The following is a 25,723-nucleotide window of genomic DNA, read 5'->3' as shown; positions in this document are numbered from 1 at the left end:
AACTGTCTTTGCTACACAGCTGTGTGGCCCCAATACTGGAAATAGATTCCTGCTACCAGGCCATGAGTCATAGGTGCAAAATGGAGGCAACTGTTGATGCAGAGAAATGTCCGCCGTTTCATACAAAGCAGAGTGACTCAGAAATGATATACCTTAACCCGTTTAATTGTCTACGTACTCACTACAATCTTTAAACATAGTAACATGCTTGATTTGAAAGGAAAATGAAGAAAACAAACACAGAATGTCATTTTTATCCGTTTATTGTATGATATAAAACTAGAAAAGTAAGACTGTTTCAAATTCATAGACACATGTCCATATTTCATATATATTCTACAGTCCACACCTTGATGCAAATACAGTGATCATCAGTTGATGGGTTATTTTTCTCAAAATGAATGTGTAATATTGCATAGAAAAAGGCACAGCTCAAAGGCCTGAAGATACGGCCTTTCTTAATGAGCAGAAAAAGGGTTTAGACCCTCCACCACATTTTGTCTCTCTATTTCTCTCTCTCTCACACACACACACACACACTCACACTCACACTCACACACACACGAATAATCCCAGTGGTCACTATCCTGAAACCACTTTAAACTTCCCCGAATGTATGGCCTGAACCATGGGACAGTGAGATACCGTTAAAAAACAACAACCAATACCATCAGAAATCATGCTGCCTTTCTTCTTTACATTTGGCATTGAGGGTTATCAAAAAGATTTTCCCAGATATAGGCTTTGGAAGATTGAAATTCTGAAGTTTGTAGAGAATAAAGTATTGCTTCACAAACCTTTCCCTTGCACGCAATCTGAAATACATAAAACATTAAATACTTATAATTAAATAGCGACAGGGAGTGTTTGACTAGATGACTAGCACAAACACCACACCAAATTATAATACAAGAAACTAAACAGACAAAAATAATGCATTATTAAAACAAGAAAAAAAAAAAAAAAATGGCTTCCACCCCAATTAATAAGCAGTGATACATTCCCATAAGCATAATACATTCCTATCTCATATTCTGTACAAATTACAATCTGGATGTTAGCATAAAATAAAAAATAAATATATTTACACAGGAAACAAAAAAATAAATAACTTAAAACAAACACTCCAAATCTAAAAATCCTATAAGAAATAATTGTAATCAGTTTTGATTCCATAGTTTTTGTCCGCTCTGCTCTCATTCACTCATGCTTTTTAATTCTCAGACAATCTCTCTCTTGAACTCTGGGAAACAAATCCAAATCGTCACCTCTAGCTTAGGTCTCTGTGACAGGAAGTTCAAATCTCAGATTATTAATGGTCACACTTATTTGTTGAATAATATACTTACTAAAAATACACATTTGACAAGTTTTCTTCCCTCACTGACATTGCACTTTCCAGGAAGGCATATAATGCACAGTTTTTGTCGGTATGTAAATCTATCATTATTAATGATAGCTTGTTTAGTGCGACAAACAGCAATGTGAAACTTATACAGGCGATATGATAAATGGTCCCTTTCCTTTTATGTCAGGTGCACATAAAATAATCCTTCCAACCAATTTGATTTCAGCGATTTAAAGCAAGTGTTTTTAGCAAATATACTGTGCTGTCTTTTGCACATACATGCATAATACTCTCCCGCCAAACTTGTGCATACTTAAACTCCCCCAAATAAACTCCACTTAAATGTAATGTGACCATTCTTACTGGCCAAACGACACTAAAACCCAGCAGGGCAACAGAGAGAGAGAGAGAGAGAGAGAGTCTGACTGGAACATGAACAGATACCATAAAAATGTTTTTTAAAGAAAAATCAAACAAACAATGGTATAAATAAGATAAAATAAGACCAAACCATACACAAATCATCTGACATCTGTACAATTATGAGCTATAATCCTGCATGCATTAGTATGTTAACAGAAATGTACCGTTGTACTGGTGAGAGATGTATATGAAGGAAATGTTTGGCAAAAAGATTATGAAGATGGAAATAGTTGAAAATGAACTGAATAGCAACCATAAACTTACATGTGCGGCACAGTTTTTTTCCCCATTTTGCACGAAGAGACATGCACTGACCCTCTTGCTGTGCATTAGTGTAGCATTAAAACTGAACCAGCCACTGAGTCTAACTGATGATATAAAGCCAAACCAAAGGCCAAAATAGGGAAGTTACGGCAATGCCTTGACTCAGATAAAAAGGAAATGCCTGAGAGAAGTTGACAGTTTGCTTATTACTGATCAGAAGGCATTGATTGCATCCATTATTTGTAGCATAAAGGGGTTTAGCGTTTAGCGTTGGCTAATCAAAGAAATGTATCTGTAAAATAATACATTGCCAGCTGAGACGTAAACACATGGAATCTGAGCCGTTATGGCAGATCACAAGAAATTTGGTTGGTTGACTGTAAATATCTGACCACTACACACATCCATGAATAAATAATACCCGGTAAAGCATGTTCCATAAATGAGTACATTTCATAAATGCATATGTTTCACTGAAGGAGGTTTAAAGGGGTAGTTCACTTAAAATGAAAATCTTATCATCATTTACTCAACTTCACTTCACTTCACTTCACTCCAAACGTGCACTACTTTATTTATTCTGTGAAACATAAAAAGATATTTTAAAGAAAAGTCAGTGGGGTGCAAATCAACATTGGATCCCATTGACATTCATTATAAGGACAACAAATATTTGATGTTCCACAGAAGAAAGAAACTCATACAGGTTTGAAAGGACATGAGGGTGAGTACATGGTGAACTATCCCTTAATGAACATTAAAATGGAAACAGATCCCAAAAAATATATGAATAAATGACCACATATTAACAGACTATTTTGAATATTACTAAAAAGCAATAAAACAGCTCTGGATAGAAAAACATACAAACAAAATAACCAAGTTCCTCTTTTAAAATCTTTGTGCTTTGTGAAAATGAAAGAAAAATATGAAAATAGGGCTGCCGTTGCACATTCTTGCACCTGTATGCTGAGAAGGGGAAAGAAAGATGCTACTTCTCTGATAATCCATCTTGTTCGATTAGAAATTATGAGAAAAATGAGACAAGACAAACAAACAGTAATTTACCAAGTGGTCATAAATGAAGGCACTCGGATCTGCCAGAGGCCAAAGTGTGTTCCATAAAATTTCTTCATGTTCATTTTTGGGACAGGCAAGCACAGTGCATGCACAGTGTTGAGAAGTAGTACTGGGCAACATCACCATTAAAATGGACAATTTCCTTTGTCTTTAAAAACAAAACGAACACAAAACTGTACAAAAAAAAAACAAAAAAAAAACTCCAAACACTCACAAAGTCATTCTTTAGTTTCTTTCTCAGTTTCTATTTAAAAACTCTTTGATTGGTTTTGCATTTTCTTCCCCAGTTCCCTTACAAACCCGGTCATGATCCTACAAGCACCTCCATTATATGGTCCAGTTCAGTGAGGTCCATTTTGAAAGGTTGGTTTGAGCTGACAGCAGGAGCGGAACCGCTGTAGGGCGAAAGAGTCTTGAGGAGCTCGTCCGCCGTCACCATGGGCGCCAGTTTCGATGGAGCCGCACCTGAGGATGAAGTGCAGGGGTCGAAGTCGTACATGGAGGTGTCAATGTCTGCAAAGAGAATGTCGTCCAGGGCAAGGTCTGTCAGAAAGCCTGAGGACGAGGCGGAAGGTGAGGTGCTCATGTCCAGGCTGTTAGGAGGAAGAGTCTCTGGTGCGTTGGGGGCCGCTGAGCTTTCCTCGGGCAGCGGGACCAGCCCTCCAAGCTTTGGGCTGCAAGGCTTACTGCAGTCTTTGGAGTCCAAGGCCCCAGAGTTTAAGCTGGGGGGAAACAGCGGCATTTGGAGGGTCAATGTAAGGGACGAGAGGGAGGTAGCACCGGGCACAGATGTAGCTGCAGGTAAGGGCGAAGGACAGAGCTCCTCAATCTCATCCAGGGCAGAAGAAAAACTGTCTCTGGTCACAGGTGAAGGGAGTCTGGGCAAGGTTGGTGGAGGAGGCGGAGGAGGCGGAGGAGCAAGCGGAGAGGGCGATGAGGGCGATGTGCAAAGCGTGACACTGTCCTCCTCTAAAAGCGAAGCTGGGGTAAGACAGGCCTCCAGAGGTGCTTGGTTTGACAGCCCTGACGAAGGCGATGTAAGGACTGGAGCGGAAAGTGCTGGGGACTGGGACTGGGACAGTGGCGGTGCCACCATGGACAACACGCTGAAGGCAGGCTGTGCCTCACGGAAACCCTCGTCCACAGGGTCGTCGGGTGGAGGGGAAGGAGGAAAGAAGAGTGGCCGCAGGTTGCCCTCCTGTTTCAGCTCGTCCTGGATGCGCCTCAGCATGTTGTTGATGAGCACGCGCTTTTCTAAGCTGGGCTCTGTGAGCGCCCGGTGGTTGTACAGCTTCATCAGAGACATGTTGAAGATGGTCTGCCTCTGCAGTGTGTAGGAGACCTTTGAGAGCCCGTCAGCCATCGTTCCGGGACCTGCCGCCAACGCTTTGCCTTCCAGCCCCTCTTCATCCTCATCTAGTTTCCGCTTTGCCCCTTTACCCAACATATATCTGCTAAGAGTAAAGAGAGAGAGAGGGAGAGGGAGAGATCGAGATAGAGTGTGTTAGCCACATAACCACTCATTACGTTCATGACTCATTGCTGTTTACCTCTCTTACGACTCAACACTCGTTCCATATAAATCTCTTGATCTACAGAAAAATATCTAATGGCAAAAATGTCAGACATAAACATTTCAAGAAACTGAGATGTTAAAGGTGTAAGTGTATAATTCTATGTTAAAATACTTTCTCCATGCTAGTTGAACATGTAGAGCAGAGGCACGGGAAGTAGGGCTGCTGGGGGTGCTGTGCTGTCATATTTACAAGTGGGAAACTCTGAATTCTGGATGATACATTACTAGTTTTCAAGTAGTGATGTTAGAAGGGGCGTGTTGATTTGAAACACTGATCTACTACAATATATTATAGACAATATATCTTTTTATAGAGATCAGTGAGAGGAAAGTCAAATCAAAAACTTTCACCATTTGCTTTAAGTAACAAAAACATTGATACAATTTATAAAATAAGAGATGAAAAAAATCCTCATTGTGAATTCAGATGTAGTTATTTGGGTTTACTGTTCACAATATAATTATTTAGTTTATTTTCCAGGCTACTTCCCTGTTATGTTTCCTACATGAATATGTGACATGGTGCAAACAAACTCCTGAATTTGAGGTATGAGTTTACCAGGTGCACTTGAAGGGTATAAAAGTATAAACACTGCAACACTATCAAAACATTGGTGTTTGTTTGAGAATTCCAACCAGTTTAACATAGCAACACTGGCTTAACCAATGGTGTGAGTTCGGGGGCGAGGCTGTCTTTTTGTCTGACCAATGGCAGGAAGGGGGAGTGTTTGGGAAACCTGTTTGATTATTTTTGCTATTCTGTTGGGTGCTGCTAGTTCACAGAAACTGCACTTTTTTGGCTTTTCTTTCTTTTTTTGAAAGCATAGTGAGGAAAGGCACAGGAAAGTACAAGCAGAGTAAGAGGGAATAGGACTGGGATATCTCTTGAACCTGGGTCAACATCTTGATAATTCACAAAAACACCAACTTTTTGTTTAGAGATAATCAAAAAACACTTTCGATAAAGGTAATGTAGTGTTTCTAACTACAATATGTACATATTTTTAATAATCTAGCCAATAGACGAATAACAAATACAAGAAATTGTTTTGATTAACAGATTCGTGGCTTGAAGCTTGGTTGCTATGACATTGGCTTGCAAGCTGTTGTCGTATTAGCATTCGGTGATGTTGCAGAGAGTTGAGAGAGGTGAGAGTCAGTACAGTCTCTGTGCATCCATCGCAGAGAGCCCATAATGCCTCACGTTACAACTGTGCCAAACAGATAAGGTAACAATATGGGTACACACTCCGATGTACACACAGTGTTTAGCAATCACAGCATCTCCAATAGGACATAAGCAACAACAATCTCTAAACACAAGAATTCAAACTTTTAGGGGAAAGATGTGGTGCTAGAAATAAATGTAAGCCATGAGTTGCTACTGCAGGAGCGTTTACAGGAATACAATTCTGACTACTCCTTCCTGAGCCGTGCTGCAAATGTGTGTCAGACTTTCAGTAAGTACTCACGGTAAGAATGTGTCAGACGAGTGCAAAGCCCTGATCACTCCTTGCTTAAATACATGCTGGCTGCAGGAAGACAAGATCCAGCTGAGTGTTTGGTGGAAAAGGGGGATGGAGAGAAGGAGCGAGTGTGTGACCTACGCTGAGCTTTGAATGTAGGCAGTAGTGTTCTCAGATGCTGTAGCTCTAGGTTCATGATACGAGAGATTTAAAACGGATCACATGGGCCACCGTAATATTACAGTGCACTGATTCACCATTGCTCTGCTTAAGGAGAGACTAGGGGGAAAAGGGTCTGGGGGTTGGGGGTGTGGAGACACAGATGGTCCAAACAACTTAACGTTGTACACTGGAACGTTTCACCATGCTTACAACTTGACATGACTCACATGTGTGTGGGAGCTATTTTAGAAAAACACCCTTTAATGAAAGGTTTTTGTCATGTGTAGAATAAGTCATTTAAAACTTAATTTACTCATTTGGTAGCCGTTGTTATCCAAAGCGATTTTCACTGTATTCAAATTAAACCGTACATTTGATCAGTATGCGTGTTCCCTGGGAACTGAACCCGTGACCTTGACATTTGGAGCACCATGCTCTTCTAGTTGAGCTACATTAATTGTGCTGCATGTTATTATTATTTTTTGACTGTATAAAGCACAAAAATACCATAATATGTTTGCAGAGATTTAGAAAACATGCTAAGTCCACATCCTTGTTTCTCCGAAAAACAATGCTACAGCCAGATATTCTACTTTGAAATGTGCATTCCATGTCGGAATGTCTGTTTTTGTTTTGGTCTCTGTGTGATCCCGCCCACTGCTAATTTACCCAATAGTATTTCGACACTCTGGGTAGCCATTTGGCAGAAAACAGAGCGTATTGTAGCCACGGAAGCCAGCAAACAAACTAGGTCAGAGATTGTAGATTTTAGCCAACCTAAAAAGCCTTGGCATCCATCTAAAAAGCTCTATGTCCAAGGCATAAAAAGGCGGATAAATTAAGGCCCTGTCCCAAATGGAACCCTTTGGTCCAACACTTACGGTCTTCCTACGAGTCCACACTTTCGTGACGTAACGGCACTTTGACTGTCGGGAAGAAGTTTGCTGCGGAGCTCGCATCAGTGTGCGGTCGGCAAAAGTGTGCATCGAGGGCGCATATCGACCGCAAAGGGGGCGCTCGCAAGCACCCTTCTGAAACCTAAATTGACAAATGGGACACCCTACGGTCTCATGGACTTAACTAACTCGTGCACGCAGCAGCCATTGTAAGCCCACAAAACCTAAAGTGCACATGAAGTGCGCCATTTGGGACAGAGCCTAACTTACAGTGTAAGGCTTGTCGACTGCATTGTCAATTGCACTCGTTCCTGTTGCGTGCCCTCAATCTGGCAACCAGCTTGAGCATGGAGTCTGAGGAGGAGGAGGCAGGAGAAACAACCCTCTCCAATATTTGGAATTTGGACTGCAGTATCCATTTCAACCACTAGCTGTCAATATTACATACTGCACCTTTCATAGATTTCATTCATTCTTTGAGAGACTGTATGTTTAAAATAGCATTTGTCACCCCATTTTAATTATTTCTTTACTGCAACATACACTACCGTTCAAAAGGTTGGGGTCGGCAAGATTATTTTTAATTATTACACGACTCTTGTGGAATACTTGATTCTGATTGGTCAATAGCGCCATCCAGCGGTATGTTATTCCCAGATAACAACCGCTCAAAACAGATAACGCAGGCTCATCCGGGTTAATGAAGTCAGCAATGCTATACGCCTGCTAGGAACGGTTTTTCTTTGTGGAAGTTTTGCATTTGGTGAGCTAATAAAATATTAAACTCAGTCGAATCAATATTTTGTGTAGTTATTTAATTATGCCATCCAGTATCGTGCACTCGCTCTCTCTTGTTTCATACAAACGAAGCTGTTGCCATTTTGTGACCATTGTTTACACTGTTGGATTATGAGATACAAACAGGTACGATTTTAAAACAGTTTAATTTGAAATCAATATATCTTATCCCCATAATTATTTATGTGGCGAAATGCTGTTTAATAAGCGATATGAATGACTGTATTCCATAATCTCTTAAATGTCCGTTTAGTTTGAAATTGCCGCGCTGCAACTGCTCTCTCCGCGGACGCTTTGCGTTTAAAGACCTAATAAAATATTTCAACTCAGATCAATATTTCGTGTCTAATTATTTACTAATGTGGCAAGTAGCCATGTAATAAGTGGGATAATGTATAACCAGCCTGTGGTTCCCTCCGTTTCGTGTCGTGGTCCTCATCATCCTGTCGGGGGTTATTTTGAGAGAACCACCGTCTGGATGTACATTATCCCTTACTTATTTAACGTTTGAAAGAAAGACTCCTATGCTCACCAGGCTTTTATTTTGTCAAAAATATAGTTATAGTAGTAATATTGTGAAATATTATTGCAATTTAAATTAACTGATTTGTATTTTAATATATTTTAAAATGTAGTTTATTCCTGTGATGGAAAAGCTGAATATTCAGCAGCCATTACTCTAGTGTTGCATGATCTTTCAGAAATCATTCTAATATAATATAATATAATATAATATAATATAATAATTTGGTGCTTTGAATAATAGAAAGTTCAAAAGAACAGCATTTACTGTTATCACTTTTGATCAATTAAATGCAAAACAATAATAATAATCATTTCTTTCATTAAAAAATAAATAGAATTCTTACTGACCCCATAGTGTATGTTCCACTGAAATAGAAATTCCTTCAAGGAAAAAAAGAAGGATGGCACTTGACTAAGATATCAAACCACATGAGGCAATCCGTCTAAATTAAAACAGCTACTGATATGATTAAAGTCTTCACCTCATGTGTGTAAAGGATTTGAAACATTTGCTTAAAACTACAATTAACTTATTGTGTGTCTGTACCTAAAGACAGTACAACCATTAAATATGGTCTAACTTGACTGTGGGCAGTAAGAGGACTTGTTGATGTCAGCAAAAAAAGAAAGTAGTTTCAGAAGCAAAGCAAGTTATTACATTTTCATAAACAATTATTAAGACCAATAATTTTTTCCTTTGGAGTAAAAAGTGCCAATGAATCACTCACAAAAAGACCATGAACATGTATTAAGTAAAACGAGTCCATTTTTATTTCAAATTGACTTTAAGGTCAGAATGAGGGTTATTTATCGAGTAAAACATGAGTCATTTAAAACAATAGAACAGTCTTCTCTCTAGCCCACAAGGAAAGCACAGAGATGGCAGCAAAGAGTGAGTGAGTGAGAGAGACAGAAAGAGAAGGAAGCCCGTTCCTGAGGCCTCCCCTCATTAGCATAAAGTGAAGCCCGGTAGCAGTAGGCAGCATTGCAGTAGGCTTGAACCTAATACAGGCTGACAGCCTCACGCACCCTAGCCCTGCCTTCACACACACACACACACACACACACACACACACACACACACACACAGCGCAGGCGCAGATCTGTCAGGCAGCTCCACTCACTCAGGAAGTGCAAGTGGCTGGGCCTGTTGCCTTGCTGCCTGTTACCATGACAAACACAGTCAGCTGGGAATCCACCCAAAGACTTGACAAAGAGAGTGAGAGAAAGAGAGAGAGAGTTTGGGGGAGAAGAGGGGCTGAGTAAAGTTAAAGAAAGAAATGTTTCTCTTCCTTGACTGCGCTGCTTCTGAGGAGATGAATCTAAAACAGTATACGACTGGCTGGAGAGAAAACGGGTTACGTCTGATGGATGTACATTCCAGAGCATGCTGTTCACATGCAGAGCACGCAAATAATTCATGAGATGTAGGGTTTATGAACAAGTAACCAAGATGTACAGTCATATGCAATTTGGTTCAGTAACATTTAGGGGGAATTTTTCAATTTAAACGATATTTAGAGAGATATTTAAATCAATAAGCCATGAGATAAAATAAGTCTGAAATGGGAAGAATAAAAAACAAAAAATAAATAAATAAAATAGTGACAGATACGAACACAAATTAGTCATTTAGTTAAACTTCTAAACACCTCCTCTGCTACAGTAAAGGATCAGCTATTAAAAATAAAATTGCAACGTGACGTCTATAACGATCGTTCAGACTGAAAAGAGTTACAGTAGGAAAAACAATTTCAGGCTATTTTTGAGAGGTTTTTCGGTGGATGAGTAAAAGATAAAGGGTATAAGAATGACTCAAGTGATAAAAATAGCATCTTACACTATGCAGCTAAAAAGTCACTACAAATTTGTGTTTAGATCTAGGAGTGATTCGGAGAGGCAGACACAAACATGACAGTCAAAATAGTCACAAATCAGTACCACAGAAGTATTTAGTCATTCACTTTGGATATAAACTTACCCAGACTGGCCCCAGAACTGTATGCCATTGTCTGAAGCTTTCAAGAAAGTCTCAAGCAAATAAAGTTTCCCACAGTAATCCACACAGAGGAATGCCACGGCAGCTGAACGTGTCCTTGTGACTCACGCTGAGGAGTGGATACGACTGTCTGCAACGCTCAAATGCCACTGCCGCCCCACCCAATGCATTCCTTCTGATTTTGCCTCTGTCTGCTTCTGCTTCCTCCATCCTTTTACTTTCATCTTCAGTGTGAAAAGTCAAAGTGTGTATCATTCTGCTCCCTTGTTCAGAAGTACACTGGCCAGGGAGTTTCTAGGCCTGTTCTGTTCCATTGTCAAAATCACTTCAGTGCACTGAAACATTCGCTCCCTAGAAATTGCCAGAATTCGTTGTAAAAGCCAGTACCGATTGGCCGCTCACTATATTCACTTACTGGAAATATCATCAAAGGACAAGCAAAAGTACCAATATACAAAGACAAAAGCTTATTTTCTGTCTTTAAAAGAGAGTTGGTTTGTAATTTATAAAAAATATGTTTTATCCCTAACGTGCATGAAAAAAATTAAATAAATGAAGCTTCTTTAAAAGTAATATTCAGGAATTAAAAAGATTGAAAAGATTATTTTCTGTAAAACTGCTTTGAAACAATATGTATTGTGAAAAGCACTATACAAATAAATGAATTGAATTTTATTTGTTCATTTATCATTTTTCTTGTACTGAGGTGTTCTATATATATATATATATATATATATATATATATATATATATATATATATATAGAGATAGATAGATAGATAGATAGATAGATAGATAGATAGATAGATAGATAGATAGAATATTAAATATGTACACTATTTTTTTTTTTATAAAAAATGTCAGTCAGACAATGGAAACATAAGTGTCTCGATGTTTAGAGGCTAAAAGGCCCTTGCTAGAGCCCAATTTTGTGTGCAATACATAGTGATTCACATCGTAGGGAACTAAGAAGTATAATGAGACACAACCAAAGAGATAGACAATATAAGTGAGAAGACCTTCACCACTACTGTTGCTTCTCGGTTCTCCTGGTTCTTTTACTTCATATGATGGTCAGTGGCCTTTACCAGATTAAATGGGCAACCTGTACTTTGGCTCCTGACCTGGATATACTAACCACAGGAAGACAACTTGAGGAGCCAGAAAGAATGAGGAAAAAGGAGAATATTGAGTTCTCCGCAGTAAGAAGCACAGGGGGAGCACACCGTGTTCTCTCACGCAAAGAGACATTCATAAACAGACAACCTGTCCCTTTACTCCCTAACACGTGTCCTAACCAGACGCGATACGATAAGATTCCAGCAACAAATAATGTCCACACTAGACGCGACTGCGAGATGCGTCAAAATCAATCAAAACCCACAGCCAATCAGAACAGCGTGTGGGCGGAGTTTCGCGGCAAGTGCACAGCACCAGTAAGTGCGTTTCTGAAACACAGCAATGGAAAACGGTGGAATTAGCGTAAAAATTAAGGCATAGGCCTTTCCGGAGGAGAGCTCTGATTGAGCTGTCAGAGCAGAGCTTGGAAATATGTCAGGCCTGCTAGGCAGGCTGTACGTTCTGTTCCAGTCCTACACATAGCACATACGGCACATGAGGGACCGGGTGTGACGCCGGAGTTTCGGCACTGGGTGTACTGATGGAGACAGAGTGAGAGAATGCGGCAGAAAGGATTTTGTGAGCAGGCGAACAAGTGCAGCGGAAAGGATGGAGTACAGAGCACAGAGTTTTCAGTGATATTATGATCCTGTAACAGGATCTGCACGTTTCCATGCCTGTGCTTCAGAGCTCCCCTCCCCCTTCACCTCCACAGAGTGCTATTTCAGATCCGGAGGGTACTGATTCCCACAAACACACACTCACGCTGTCTCTAGCTCTCAAACACCTGCAGATATAAATGCACAAACATAGACAAAGTCGAATGCATGCTGAGAAATACTGAGATTCACTAATGGCAAATGAGTGCATCAGATGAAAAGAACATATACAGACATTAATAATTTGCACACACATAAAGGACAACACCAGTCATGAAGCGTGAAAGAGTGATCTGGATGATGCTATTTTTTCCCACAGGAATTTAAGAGTCTTCGTTTAAGAGTCAAAAGTCATGAACCAAACCAACCAGCTGCGAGGTGGATCACAACATTACAAACTTCGATTGAAGCAAAAAAAGTACTTGAAAATTATATAAAAAGACAAAAGTAAAAGATTAAACTACAATATAATGAATGACAACTGAATGAAAAATTATTTAAAAGCGAATTGATTGAAATATGTTGATTATAAATATAGAAGCAAACAACATATTTTACATTTACTGGAAAACATGCATATTATGCATACAAAGCAGTTTGAAAATTTAGAGACACTGACTCGATTATGTCATTCGCAGTGCATCATGGGGGTGGGCGGGCACTAAAAAGTTGTTTTGGCATGATTTGCTTGTTTCCATCCTTTTTTTTGCAGAATCATGGGTAATGTGGTTTTCAACAAGAATTCCTCTGTTGAACAATTATTTAAAAAAGATTTGAAATAATGCACTGATCGCTCCAACAAAAGCATATACCATCGATTAACAACCTACTGTATAGCTCGCAGTAGGTCAGTCTTTGAAGGTTTATAAGTTGTCATTAAAAATGTATTCATCAATGGAGAAAATGTATATATGTTAGCACAGCCGTTAACTATCATATGCAATTGTTAGTCAGTTGCACTTAATTAAGGGGAGGGGCATTCACATTCAAGAGATCTCATTAGATAAAAAAAAAAAAAAAAAATGTGTTCAGGATGAATCATTAATACTTTTAGTCAATTTTCCTAGAATAGAAAGACTGTAAATTTGAAATAAAAGTGATTTTTGTTAACAATTAGGAGTTAACATATAGATTAGCCTCAAAGTTAAAGCAGAACTCCGGTCAATTTTAACATTGAGCTCATTTTTTTGTACATTTGGAGTGCTGTCAGTACAGAGAACAACGACACTCACATGACCTGTGCACTTGTAATGACACATCAAGGATGTTAAGAGGCTAAAAGCAGGTTTAAAACTTGCCCCATTGAAGTCAACAGGGTGCAAATTTTAAAACGAGGATAACACAGTGTAGGCAACACCGATTTTTGTCGTTGTTCTCTGTACTGACAGCACTCCAAATGTACAAAAAAATGAGCTCAATGTTAAAATTGACCGGAGTTCTCCTTTAACATTAACTAACAGGCACAAAACTAATTTTGCTTTAAAGACAGATGATAAGAGAGGGGAGAGACAGAGAAACACTACAGAAAGATTTCAGGTACTTTGCCTACAGAAAGATTTCAGGTACATATTTCACCATCCTCTCCACTTGGGATCTGTACTTAGTGTAATTTGTTGCAGTGCAAAGATGGAGTGAACAGGAACTCCTAAACAAGATCCAATGACATTGAACAAACAAGCAAATAAGTGAGAAAGACTAAGAAAAAAATGGGGGGGAGGGCATGATAGACAGAGAGAAGGCAGTGAGAGAAAGGAGAGAGAGGGATGTGTGAGACAGTAAACATAGAGCGATTGAGACAGACAGATGGAGAAGGCCCAGACGCCACATTCTCACACAGCACCGAGCGAAAGCTGCAGGGGTCAGACAACCGTCTGACATCTTAAAAACTTACAAAATAACATGTCTGTAAAACTGTCGCATGCTGGATCTGTACTGTACCTCACTCGTGCCTGCTTTACGATCTTTACTGCACAGCAACGGCTTACAATGCTAAAGATAGTTAAACAAGTGGACAGATATGTATCTGTTGCTGTACTGCTTTTTAATACAATGTGAGAGTAATACAAGCAAATATCAGTAAACAGACAAATAAGCTGTGTGGCCATATAAAACTTTAGAGCTGCCTGTGTTCACTTTTAAGAGTTTCAAGAGTGCAGATGAAAACTCATTCTGCAACTGATGCTCTTCAAATTAGCAGATAAGATATCTGTAAGATGTCACAGCATTTTTGGGCCATTGTGAGTCATAACTAGTAACGCTATGTAAAGAGAGTTGCTAATGACTGATATAATACTGATACATATGTATATATATATATATATATATATATATATATATATGAAGAGTTCAGATGCAAAAGCCTCTAAGTGCCATCTGAAATTTTCTTCTAGAATGATTATTTTTATCAAGCTCGCATATTTAAGTTCAGTAATTTCACTTAAATGGCAATGAAAATTACCTATTAATTGTCATTTAAGTGTAATTACTGAACTTAAATATACGAGCTTGATAAAAATGACCATTCTAGAAGAAATTTTCAGATGGCACTTAGAGGCTTTTGGATCTGAACTCTTCATATATATATATATATATATATATATATATATATATATATATATATATATATATATATATATATATGTATGTATGTATGTGTGTGTGTGTATATATGTATATATGTCTTTAAATGTTTTTGAAAGAACTGATCAAAAAGAATCGTTTATTTGAATACAGTATCAAAAATACAGTAAAAATGTACAATATTGTAAAAATATTATAAAAATTTAAAACAACTGTTTTCTATTTTAATCTATTTTAAAATATGATTTATTCCTGTGATGGCAAAGCAGAATTATTTTAGCAGCCATTTCTCCAGTCTTAAGTGTCACGTGATCCTTCAGAAATATGCTGATATTCTAATATGCTGATTTGCTGCTCAATAAACATTTCTGATTATTATCAATGTTCAAAACAGTTTTTGCTGCTTAATATTTTTGTGGAAACCGTGATACATTTTTTTTTTCTTTTTTTTAATGAATAGAAAATTCAAAAGAACGACATTTATTTGAAACAGAAATCTTTTGTAACATCATAAATGTCTCTGCTGTCACTTATGATCAGTTGAATGCATTCCCCTCTGTCTTCATTGTGTATATAATCATAAACAAGGAAAAAGGCTGAATTTAAATGAACAGTCACTGGCCAATGCAAATGATCTCATAATGGCCAACTATCACCCAACTAGTAGGCTAATAGATATTGATCTATCAATCAGCACAAAAGAGCAACTTCACGAAAGTACTTCATAAATGAAGTATGGAGAGGGTGACACACATAGAACAGGCAGAGCTGTGGGTCTGTGAGCAGCAAAGAGGCGGCACACACTCTGAGAAGCTTCTTTACGTCATCAAGAGTAACAAGACAACCCACATTACAGATTTCCACAGGCACTGACTGTTGCAAAGCACTGTATCATGCACTCATTTACATACTTTTTACATTAAATTGGAGATACATTAAGGAAGGATTTAAGAAATACTCAGTAGTTTGGCACTAGAATTATTCCCTAAAAAAATACCACAGTTTTTGGAGTAACCTACCTAACCTGTGTTGTGATATATACTAAACAAAAACAACAAAAAATGTGTACAATATACATGAGGAAAGATAAAAGCTTCCTTTAAACTTCTCCTAAATGTCAGACTCCTGTTAAAAAAAAAAACAGCTAAACAGTAGCATAGAGAGGAACGCAATTCAAACCGGTTTGACCAGAGGGGCAGAAGTCTTAGAGCACTATGTGAAGGTGTAAGATAGGTGCACACGCACACCATTTAAACGAAAATAAAACTCAAGCAGCAGGTGACATGAAATGAAACTAATAAACAGTAATAATTAGTCTTTCTTCTTTTCACTAGTCCTTCTCTTTTGACTAAGCAGAGTCATATCTCATTTTAAGAGACTAGATTGTAAGACAAGCTATTTTATTTGCAACTGAAATAGCAATAGTGTAACTGAAACTTATCTTTAAAAGACAAATATCATCTCTGGAACAATATCCAATTCACAAGACTAAGTCTAACTTTGCAGCGTAAACCTTATAGGAAAAACATGAGTGGCCCATCAATATATAATGGTACAGAATAACTTTGTCCACTCGCACAACACTATAAAAGTAAAAAAAGGTGAATTCTCTGGACCTTGAATGTGACATTTACGATTAATTGAGGGACAAAACCTCATTTTACTTCTGTGACTGTGTTGCAGGAAGGAAGTTCACATTTCAAGATGACACAGAGAGTACAACATGTAAATGTCACAGAGTCAGGTTTTTTTTGTTTCAAGGAAATAAGACAGCAATATGATGAGCAGACTGACGAAAGCAGGGGTTGTAATCTACTCTGCTTAATGTGAACCGTGCATACACTAGAAAATCCAACTGGACCTTGATCCTCTGAATTTACTGAGTGTGTGCGTGTGTGTGTGCTTGCATGCGAGTTATTCGGACTTTGAATGCCAGTGTGTCTGACAAGGATAGCAACTGCAAAATAACTGCTTCTCTGAGTCGCCACAGTTTCAAAGAGGGCTTTACAATAAAGATAAAGAATAATCAGTTCAGGTTATGAAAACAATGTAGTATTTTTCACTGCATTGTGATGAACTTATCACTGCAGATTTTACTTTAAAAATTAAACTTTAGTTTAACCCTGCAGTTTTTTTACAGTGTGGTTTAAAGCAAATTTTCAAAAACAAAGACGAACAACTTTGCTTACACACTGAGACAAGAAGACACTGTCCTTCAATCCCCCCCCCCACTGCCATTTTCCAGCATGTGAATTTGTTCCATGACGACCAAATACATTTACATCTACAATCAAATAAAAATCATCTACTGTGTCAAAGCTATTCAATGCCAATTTACCATCTAATCTAAACCAAAGAGCCCATTTACAAGCCATGTCTAATTCAACAGTGAAATGAACATGCATCTTTATAGCCTACACAAATGAGACTGCCAAAATCATCATAATATTATATTAATATCTTTGTTTTCATTCATTTAACCTGTCACAATAATTTCAGTTAGCCTTCAACTTCATCAGCAGTTAAATTCAAAGTGGTTGAAAAGTGTAATGAACAGGCTGCCACTTTAATTTTTACCTACAAAAAAAAAAAAAAAAAAAAAAAACTTTAGTTTCCAGTTACAATTACTAAGGTGCAACATTATGTTAAAAAAAAAATAAAAAAAATATTCACACGATTTCAGTGTAAAGTCTCTGTCTGGTTCTGGACCTCTGTCCCAGAGCTGAACTCTTCAGCCAATTGGATCTGTATCTTTAATATCAGTAAAACAGAGCGCAAGCATAAACATGTAGAAACATAAAGATGTTTAATGGGATTTAAAAGACGACTCGGTTCGGCTACAGAGCGGTTCTGCCTTGGGTTGCGACATGCCTCTGAACTTTCCGAAGATCGCACCGACCGCCAGACAACAATGCAAGAATACATGTATGACTGTTGCCTCTGCTATGAGCAACATCAGTGACGCCGCAGCGTTTCCAAGCCACTTACATGATCTCAGTTATTTATGAATAAGATGCACGCTTACCTCGTCTACTTCAAGTGGAGGAATAAATTGAAGCATCGGGATGGATCTTTGTTTTATTGTTGACAGTCGGTACCGATAAAACTCTCGCAGCTGATAGGGAAGGTCGGCAGTGAGTTTGTGGAGAGAGAAAAGGACGGGAGACTATAAGCGAGCCCCGAGTCAGTCACTATGACCGACAATCGCCTCCAAAAGCGAATGACGTCGAGTGAGACTTGTGCTCGACTACACAGAGCCTGGCCTCGGAAAAGTCCAACCCCTACACACGCAAGCACTCCCTCCACGCGTCCACCCACTAACTCTCGGGCCGTGTCTCAAACCCTAGCGTGCTGCCTGCCTAGATAGCGTCACGGACGCATTGAGAGAGCTTGCGTGAGTTGAACTGACGCCGAATCCGTTAGATGAGGCAGGCAGCTCAGTAGGTTTCGAGACACAGCCTTTGTCTCTCATAGCACATAGGCAGCATAAATAAGACAAGTTCTTATAGTCTACATGTGCTTTTTCTTCTGAACCTATAGCAGGGCTTGAAGCTCTTAAAAAAATGATGTAGGTTCTGGTCAGCGAAAGGTGCTTAGTCTGCAGAAAATGCTAATTAAAAACTTCAGGAGGTCAAACTACATTTCATATGAGTGGTTTTATTTGATTTTCTATGGGCATTGCGATTTTTTTTTTACTCAAACAAAAATGTTTTGCTCAAATTTGTAGCAATTTTCTTCAAATAAATATGAAATAAATAAAAGATATATAGGCCTATATATTGAGAGAGAGAGAGAGAGAGAGAGAGAACGGTTAATAGGGTGGCAATTTTAGCTTCATTTAAAGTGATAGTTTAGCCAAAAATTCAAATTCTGTCATCATTTACTCACCCTCAAGTTGTTACAAACTTGTATCAATTTCTTTCTTCTGCTGAACACAAAATAAGAGATTTTGAAGAATACGGCAAACAGTTAATGAACCCCGTCCCCACTGAAAATACTTTGGAAGTCAATGGGGTCCCATCACCCATATTCTTCAAAAGATCTTCTTTTGTGTTTGTGTATGAAAGAAATTCATACAGGTTTGGAACAACTTGAGGGTGACTAAACGAACTATCCCTTAAAGCTGTAGCCTATCATCACAAGCTGCAAAGGAAATTATTTGTTTGATCATTTTTACTTTGGAAACAGGGTTGAAGGTTGAGCATGAGGAATGCAGTCAACACGACAGTTTGTATTAAAATAGAGAACATGAAATGAGATTATTTACTACCATGCTGTAAAGGTCAAATTATGCTTTTTTTACAAGAAATGTTACACTTTTTTATAATTATCAATATAAATTCAATAAAATGCTTTAACACTTTTAAGTCATGAGATACCAAAGTGTATTGTCATGCAAATGGTTAAGGCTGATCAAACAAAATGTTCTTCAGTAGATTTCATATAATGAAAAATGGTTTCTTTGTGAAGAGAGCAATGTGTGTGCTTGACTCCAGTTGACAACAGCTGTATATACTGTAAGACCTTACTGATGATGCTCTTACAGGGCCTCAAGTAATCAAACTGCCACCACATGGCAGGGACAAGCACTGCATGGTTCATTTATACTGTATTCCTGTACACTAGAACTCTGGCTGTATATTAACAGTTAAACACAGACAGTTAAATGAAACAATACGATTCAAATTTATAATAAACAGGACAAACAATGGAACAAATTTGTTCCAATCATGCCTTGTTCGCAATAAGCTCAATGTCAATTCTACCAGGAGAGTTACAACATCAAAGAGAGTATAATAACTGATGCAAAACAAGTCAAACATTCTGTAAATGTTTAAAACTGCCTAAATGATTGCTTTGCCAGATATAAGTACATCATATTAAACTGGATATACGATGACATTTGAGATCATAAAAGTGGCACACTTGTTTTAAGCAATGCATCATCCAAGAATAAAATGCTTCACTGTCTGCTCTTATTTTTAGACGTGATCCACTATACTTATGTGGCAATTAAGTATTATTTCCAAAATAAATACGCAATCCAAAATACATAAATAAATTCTCTGAGGGAACCAGCATCGTTTGCACAGATCAGCAATGCAGTGTGATTTATTGCCACCACTGCAATAACACAGGGCATGTATCCATACGGTGTAAACCATTCATGTACCATTGCCAGTGCATTTGGCAATGAGGCATTATGATGGGCACAACACTCACCTATTTTAAGTCTCGCAGACAGTTTAGGATGTTGCCTGTTCAAATGTCAAAGAAAGCCTCGCATATTGTGCACACAACAACAACAACAACAGTGAATTGCACAAAAGATACTAACTTTATTAAAGAGGAGCTATTATGCCCTTTTACAAAGACTTGACTTTGTTTTTGTCGCTTTCTAAAGCAGGTTTTCATGCTTCAATGTTCAAAAAACACATTATATTTCACATATTTTATATTATTGCAGCACCTATCTTCCAGTCGGCTCTGTTTAGTTCCTGCCTCTATGAAGCCACTCCTTCCGAAAAAATGCATTGTGCTCTGATTGGTCGGCTGGACCAGTGTGTTGTGATTGGTCAACCGTTTCGAGCATGCTTCGGTAATGTCACAGCCTACTAAAGCACTACTACACACTACTAAAACAACTCAGGCCTCGTCCATATTTTTGGGCGGGAATTATTTAAATGAGGAATATAATGACGTCCATTCCCGGAAGAAAACTGAAGACTACAAATGAGGCGTTTCAGGGAGTTCAGAAACAGGGATTACTGATATAGTGAATAAATCTCTTTAGAGTGTACTTCGTGCGTAGTATATTTGCAGACCTTTTTCATGCTCAAACAGCAATATAACATATATATTATGGCAATATTAAATGCATATACGTACGTAGGTCCTCTTTAAACATCTAAAGCCATGTACACATCGATCTTACACTATAGCTATACGGCCCTCAAATATCACAAAAAACATCATTGGAGTAGACGTGAGAAAAAAAGCGGTGGTGTGAATCTATGTTTCTGTGCCTATCTCTGAGTTGTTATAAATGAGGAGGAGAGCTGAGCAGAAGGGTGGTTCTAAATAAAGATTTCAGGTCAAAAACAGGAAATGGCTCAGTGAGCAGTCGAGGTGGACGGAGAAGTGCTGGCCGCTGGGCGGCATCTACAACATCCCCTTTGTTCCCCCACACTACAAGCAAGGAAACGCAGCCCGTCCCATTTCTCTCTCTCCCCCTCGGTTTCTCTGTCTCCCTGTCTCTCTCTCTTTCTGCCCTCCCTTTCTCTCCCTCGCTCTCTTTCTATTCATCCGAATCTCTCCTGCCTTCCTTTACGAAGCCTGTCTTATATATTGTGACAGTGTATGATCATTTGTCGTGGGAACCTCCCAACAACTGCCCCTTCAGCAGGAGCACTGAACATGGCACGAACAGTGTGGGCAACCATTCAAAAAAACCATTATGAGTCACTACCAAATAATGAGCAACTGCTTTATTTCCTGGACTAACCCTACTATGATGTGCAAGTCTTTCATATTTAAGATATTTTTGTATTACATACACATGAACACTGTAAATAAAATCATAAAAAAAGACTAAAAATGCTACAGTAAAAACCTGTTAATTGGTTATTCCACTCTGTCAAAAAACATGTAATAAATCTAATGGGACATTTTATGCAATTTTACAGTAGAATGTTGTTAAATTAAATTACAATTTGTGAAAGTGAAAAGTTTTTATTACATTATTTTAGTGCTGTGTGTTACCATGGTGGTGTTTTGTACTTGTGTGCATGACACTTTACCTCAGCTTGTGGAAAAGCTTGTGATGAGCTTTGATTCAACATGTGGCTTTCTCATTACCACCTGTATTTTTTGGTGGTATAAAACAGAACTAGTACTTCAGTAGTAATTTAACATTAAATCAGCTAATGAAAAACTTTATATTCAATCTGTAAAATCTAAAATATTGTTATTAATATTTTTATTAATAAAGTTGTCAACCACAGCTGCCAGGTTTTTACTGTAAATTGCAAAATTTTAGTTTTTTAGTTTTTCAGGGTGTTGATAAGTATTAAGGGATATTCACCCAGAAGTGAAAACTCTTACCTTTATGTCATTCTCATCTCTATATCTTTCTTCCTTGGAACAAAAAAAATAAGGTAGGCCAACTGAAAAAAGAAATTTAAGAAAAAAAAATCTAAATAACTTCTTTATGGTTTTTCACAGAAGGATAGAGGCTTTCAGCAGAGGAATGTTTTAGTTCCTATGAGTATTGGCGGAAGTTCCCGCTTTTTGACGTGTTTGTACCTCAGGGGTTAGTTATAGGAATGCCTTTGACAGATGCATGAAAAAACAGTATTTTTGCCTGTAGTGTCTCGCCTTAAGGGAGAACGGGCTTCTTTCTAATGGTTGCAGATTTTTAACGGTTCGATTCTCTACCGTATCTATACCAAGAACACATCTGGATACTTTCATGAGTCCTCGAGCAATGGAATTGAACTTTTGATGATGACGTAGTATAACACAAGGACGCAAAGTCGCTTATGAACACATGAAACGGCCTAAATAGGGTCTAACCAAGATCAATAGGAACTACCAGTGACGTAAGTGTACGTTGATTGGCCCGAACGCATGCCATACAAAACACCGGCACCTGCCATTTTTAAAAGCTACTCCACAAACATGGAAAACAACGATCGATAGCATTTACTTGTCGCCTTTGTCTGTGGAGTTGTGCTCTTTTCTCAGCCTCAATGATATGTAGCACTTAAGTTGTCGTTGGAGATTTCGTCTCTTAGCCCTCCTTTTTGCTCTTTCAATCGCATAATTAGTACATCTAGATTCCATCTCTGTTATCACAAAACCCACGACACAGCAAAAACACATCAGATCAGGGCGTCCATGAAGGAACTTGTTCAAGTTGTTGAATGCCACGCTGTCGTCCGGCTTACGTCACTTCAGAGTTCATACTGGCGGTGCGAATGCAACCAGGAAAATGGCCGTAGGGGAAAATTTTGTTCTCGAGGGACCGCTCTTGTGGCTAGTTCATATAACTGAATTCCTAGAACTACCCAGTGCGAAAGCACCTAAAAACACAGGTTTGGAACGACATGAGGGTGAGTAAATAATGCAGAAATGTGAATTTACGCGTGAACTGTCTCTTTAAGCAGCAGATCAACAGGTCATGCAGTAAACATGAAGGCTTTTGTTCCATGATATGATGACAAATATTTGGTGTTGATATCACTAAAAGAGGTGTGAAATCATTCTGCTCTATTACGCACATTAATGCAAACAAAAGAGCTGTTTGATTGCAGTGCTGTTAATTACAGGCCTCTTTAGGGTCCCAGCTCTGGTGCCAGCAGAAACAGCCCTGACTACACTCCTGCTAAACCCTCCGCTCCACACCACAGTCCACTCTACTCCTCCTCTACACCCCGTCAAGTACCCTTGGCACGTCTGTCTACCTCATTATCTAATTTGGCTCATTATTATGCAGACACACTTCAGCAGGGGGTGCTCCCTCATCTTAACGCCACAACTGATTGCCGCCATCGATAAATAGCTGCTTATATCAGTGGCCTGGAAGAATGGGCGATAAACATCACCATTGAAAAGTTTGGAGTCACTGAGATTTTTAACAAAAATCCTCTTATGCTCACCAATGTAGCATTTATTTGATGAAAACGTGGAAAAAACAGGATACAATTATTCCTGTGATGGCAAAGCTGAATTTTGAGCAGCCACTACTCTTCAGTAGGTGCATTTCCATTACAGATTTGCACAAAACTTTTGCGAGTTTTTCTAAATGTCGACAAAAAATTATTGCGAAATGACAACGTTTCCATTAACCGATGTTATAACACTAAACCGTAATTTTTTCCTCTCGCGATAAGTCATTCCAAAAATCATGGTGATGGATGTTGCTAGGTTTTACGTTTATCCCAGCCACTGCACTGGCCATTATTATTAATTGAAGGAGACGTATGTGTGTCATCCAAGCATTAATGGTAAGGCCCTTATACTTGGAGTGGCTGGTGTTTCTGGATATTTCTCCCTCATATCTGCTTCGAGGTCTTGATTGTGGCATTTCTTTGAGGTTTAGAGTCCAGTATTCCTGTAATTCTTTTGTCTTTTATGAATTTAATAAAGAACTCTGTCTTGTATTCTGTCCAAACATATCGCGTCATCTACGTCAGGTGACCTGTAAATGCGCAAAAACTGTTTCCATTGCAGGTTTGCGGAATTTTTTTTTTCCGAATTGCCTGAAAAACCACCTCATGCGAGCGTAAAAACTTTTTTGCGTTTTAAAATTTTTTACGTGTTTCCATTGGGCGTATTTTTAATTCGCAATTTCAATGTGTGTAATTTGAAGGGTAATGGAAACGTGCCTACTGTCACATGGCCCTTCAGAAATCATTTTAATATGCTGATTTGGTGCTCAAGACATTTCTTGAAACGGTTGTGTCACACGCTGGCTCGACTTGATTATCCACAACGAGGACACTAGGAACCAAACAAAAATACATACAGCACGAAACATTAACACAAGACAAAGAACAGACGACGACTGAGGGTTTAAAACCGCAAGATGACAAGGGGCAAAATGAAGGACAGGTGTAGGTGATTAGTTGACATGGTAACAAACAAGATGACAATGGAAACAGGAACTAAATCACAGAAACTGAAACCAGAAACATCAAGACAGAAGAACATCAAAATAAAAGTCTTTGAATCATGACAGGTTGTGCTGCTTAATATTTTTGTGAAAACTGAGATACATATTTTCCAGGATTCTTTGGGGAACTGCATTTATTTGAAATTATTTGTGACGTGTCTTTACAATCACTTGTGATCAATTGAATGCATCCTTGATTAATAAAAGTATTATTTCTTTCAAATCTTTAATATTCTCAATATATTCACAATTTATTTGTTGGTGATATAAAATTAAGTTATTCAGAGCCATTCATTTTCTGTGCAATTACATAAATTAATGTGCATTGTCCCTCTTAAAATAAAAATAAATAAAATTCAATGATTCAACATCACTCAATTTTCTGTGACTGCTCATATATTAAAATATATATTTCTTAAATGTAAGCAAGTAAATATTAGTTTATTGCCACATATTGGTATATTAATGCATATCAATTAAAACAATCAAAAACATTTTAAAACCTTGTCTTCATTTAGAGTAAAACAAACTTTGATGGATTTTATTGTTTTACTGATTTAAAGATTACTTTTTTGCACCAATGGCTGTTTGGTTGAAATGATGTATCCTCTGAATGCAAAAAGAAAAAAAGAAAAAACCTTTTCTTGGAGATGTTCTTGACTATATTCCCCAACCGTTGTGGCCAAGAAAGTTGAGAAGTTAAAGCCAGTCTGAAATCTGATTCCTTTTTGTTCCTCATTTATTTATTATTTGCCGTGCTCTGCCCATGTTTGAGATGCACCGCGTGCCAGGCTGTCGGACGAGCATGACATGATTCTCCCCCATGCGAATCCAGCTGCCCACTTTCCCTATGGCCAACATTATAGCATTTCCCAACAGTGCCGCCTCCACATCAGACTCACTCACACCCTAACGACTCACCTCTTCCACTGCATACACGTGCGAAGCAATGCTACAAATCTTGAGTCATGCAACATTTCAGAAAGAGAAATCAGGAGATATATGAAGTATGTGTGTGTATGTAACACTCTTGCCTTGCAGATAGTGGGCAGGTAAAGAAAAGAGGACAAGATAAAGAGCGGAAGCACAAAGAAAACAGATATTTAATTATAGGGATCATCTCAGCACGAGTAAGAGGGGGAATTTACAAGA

General features: G+C 38.3%; 1 protein-coding gene across 4 annotated transcripts in view; it reads right to left on the bottom strand.

The window, feature by feature from the left end:
- Nucleotides 1–247: 247 nt before the first annotated feature.
- The window catches only part of sertad2b (SERTA domain containing 2b), a 40,957-nt gene continuing 15,481 nt past the window's right edge, over nt 248–25,723 (bottom strand). Inside the window, exons 1-2 of one of the 4 annotated variants that reach the window (XM_084391341.1) lie at nt 17,921–18,117; nt 248–4,569 (exon numbers count right to left, since the gene is read on the bottom strand). In XM_084391341.1, the coding sequence (XP_084247467.1) occupies nt 3,420–4,562 (1,143 nt within the window). In that variant the 5' untranslated portion in view covers nt 4,563–4,569; nt 17,921–18,117 and the 3' untranslated portion in view covers nt 248–3,419. Of the gene's footprint in view, nt 4,570–10,519; nt 10,563–17,920; nt 18,118–25,723 lie in introns of those variants that run through there. The other 3 variants (XM_084391340.1, XM_084391343.1, XM_084391342.1) reach the window with 3 other exon arrangements.

The sequence above is a fragment of the Rutilus rutilus genome, assembly GCF_951802725.1.
Source record: "Rutilus rutilus genome assembly, chromosome: 20".
Taxonomy (NCBI): Eukaryota; Metazoa; Chordata; class Actinopteri; order Cypriniformes; family Leuciscidae; genus Rutilus; species Rutilus rutilus.
The sequence above is the reverse complement of the archived record's forward strand: the minus strand, read 5'-3'. Positions and strand labels throughout refer to the sequence as shown.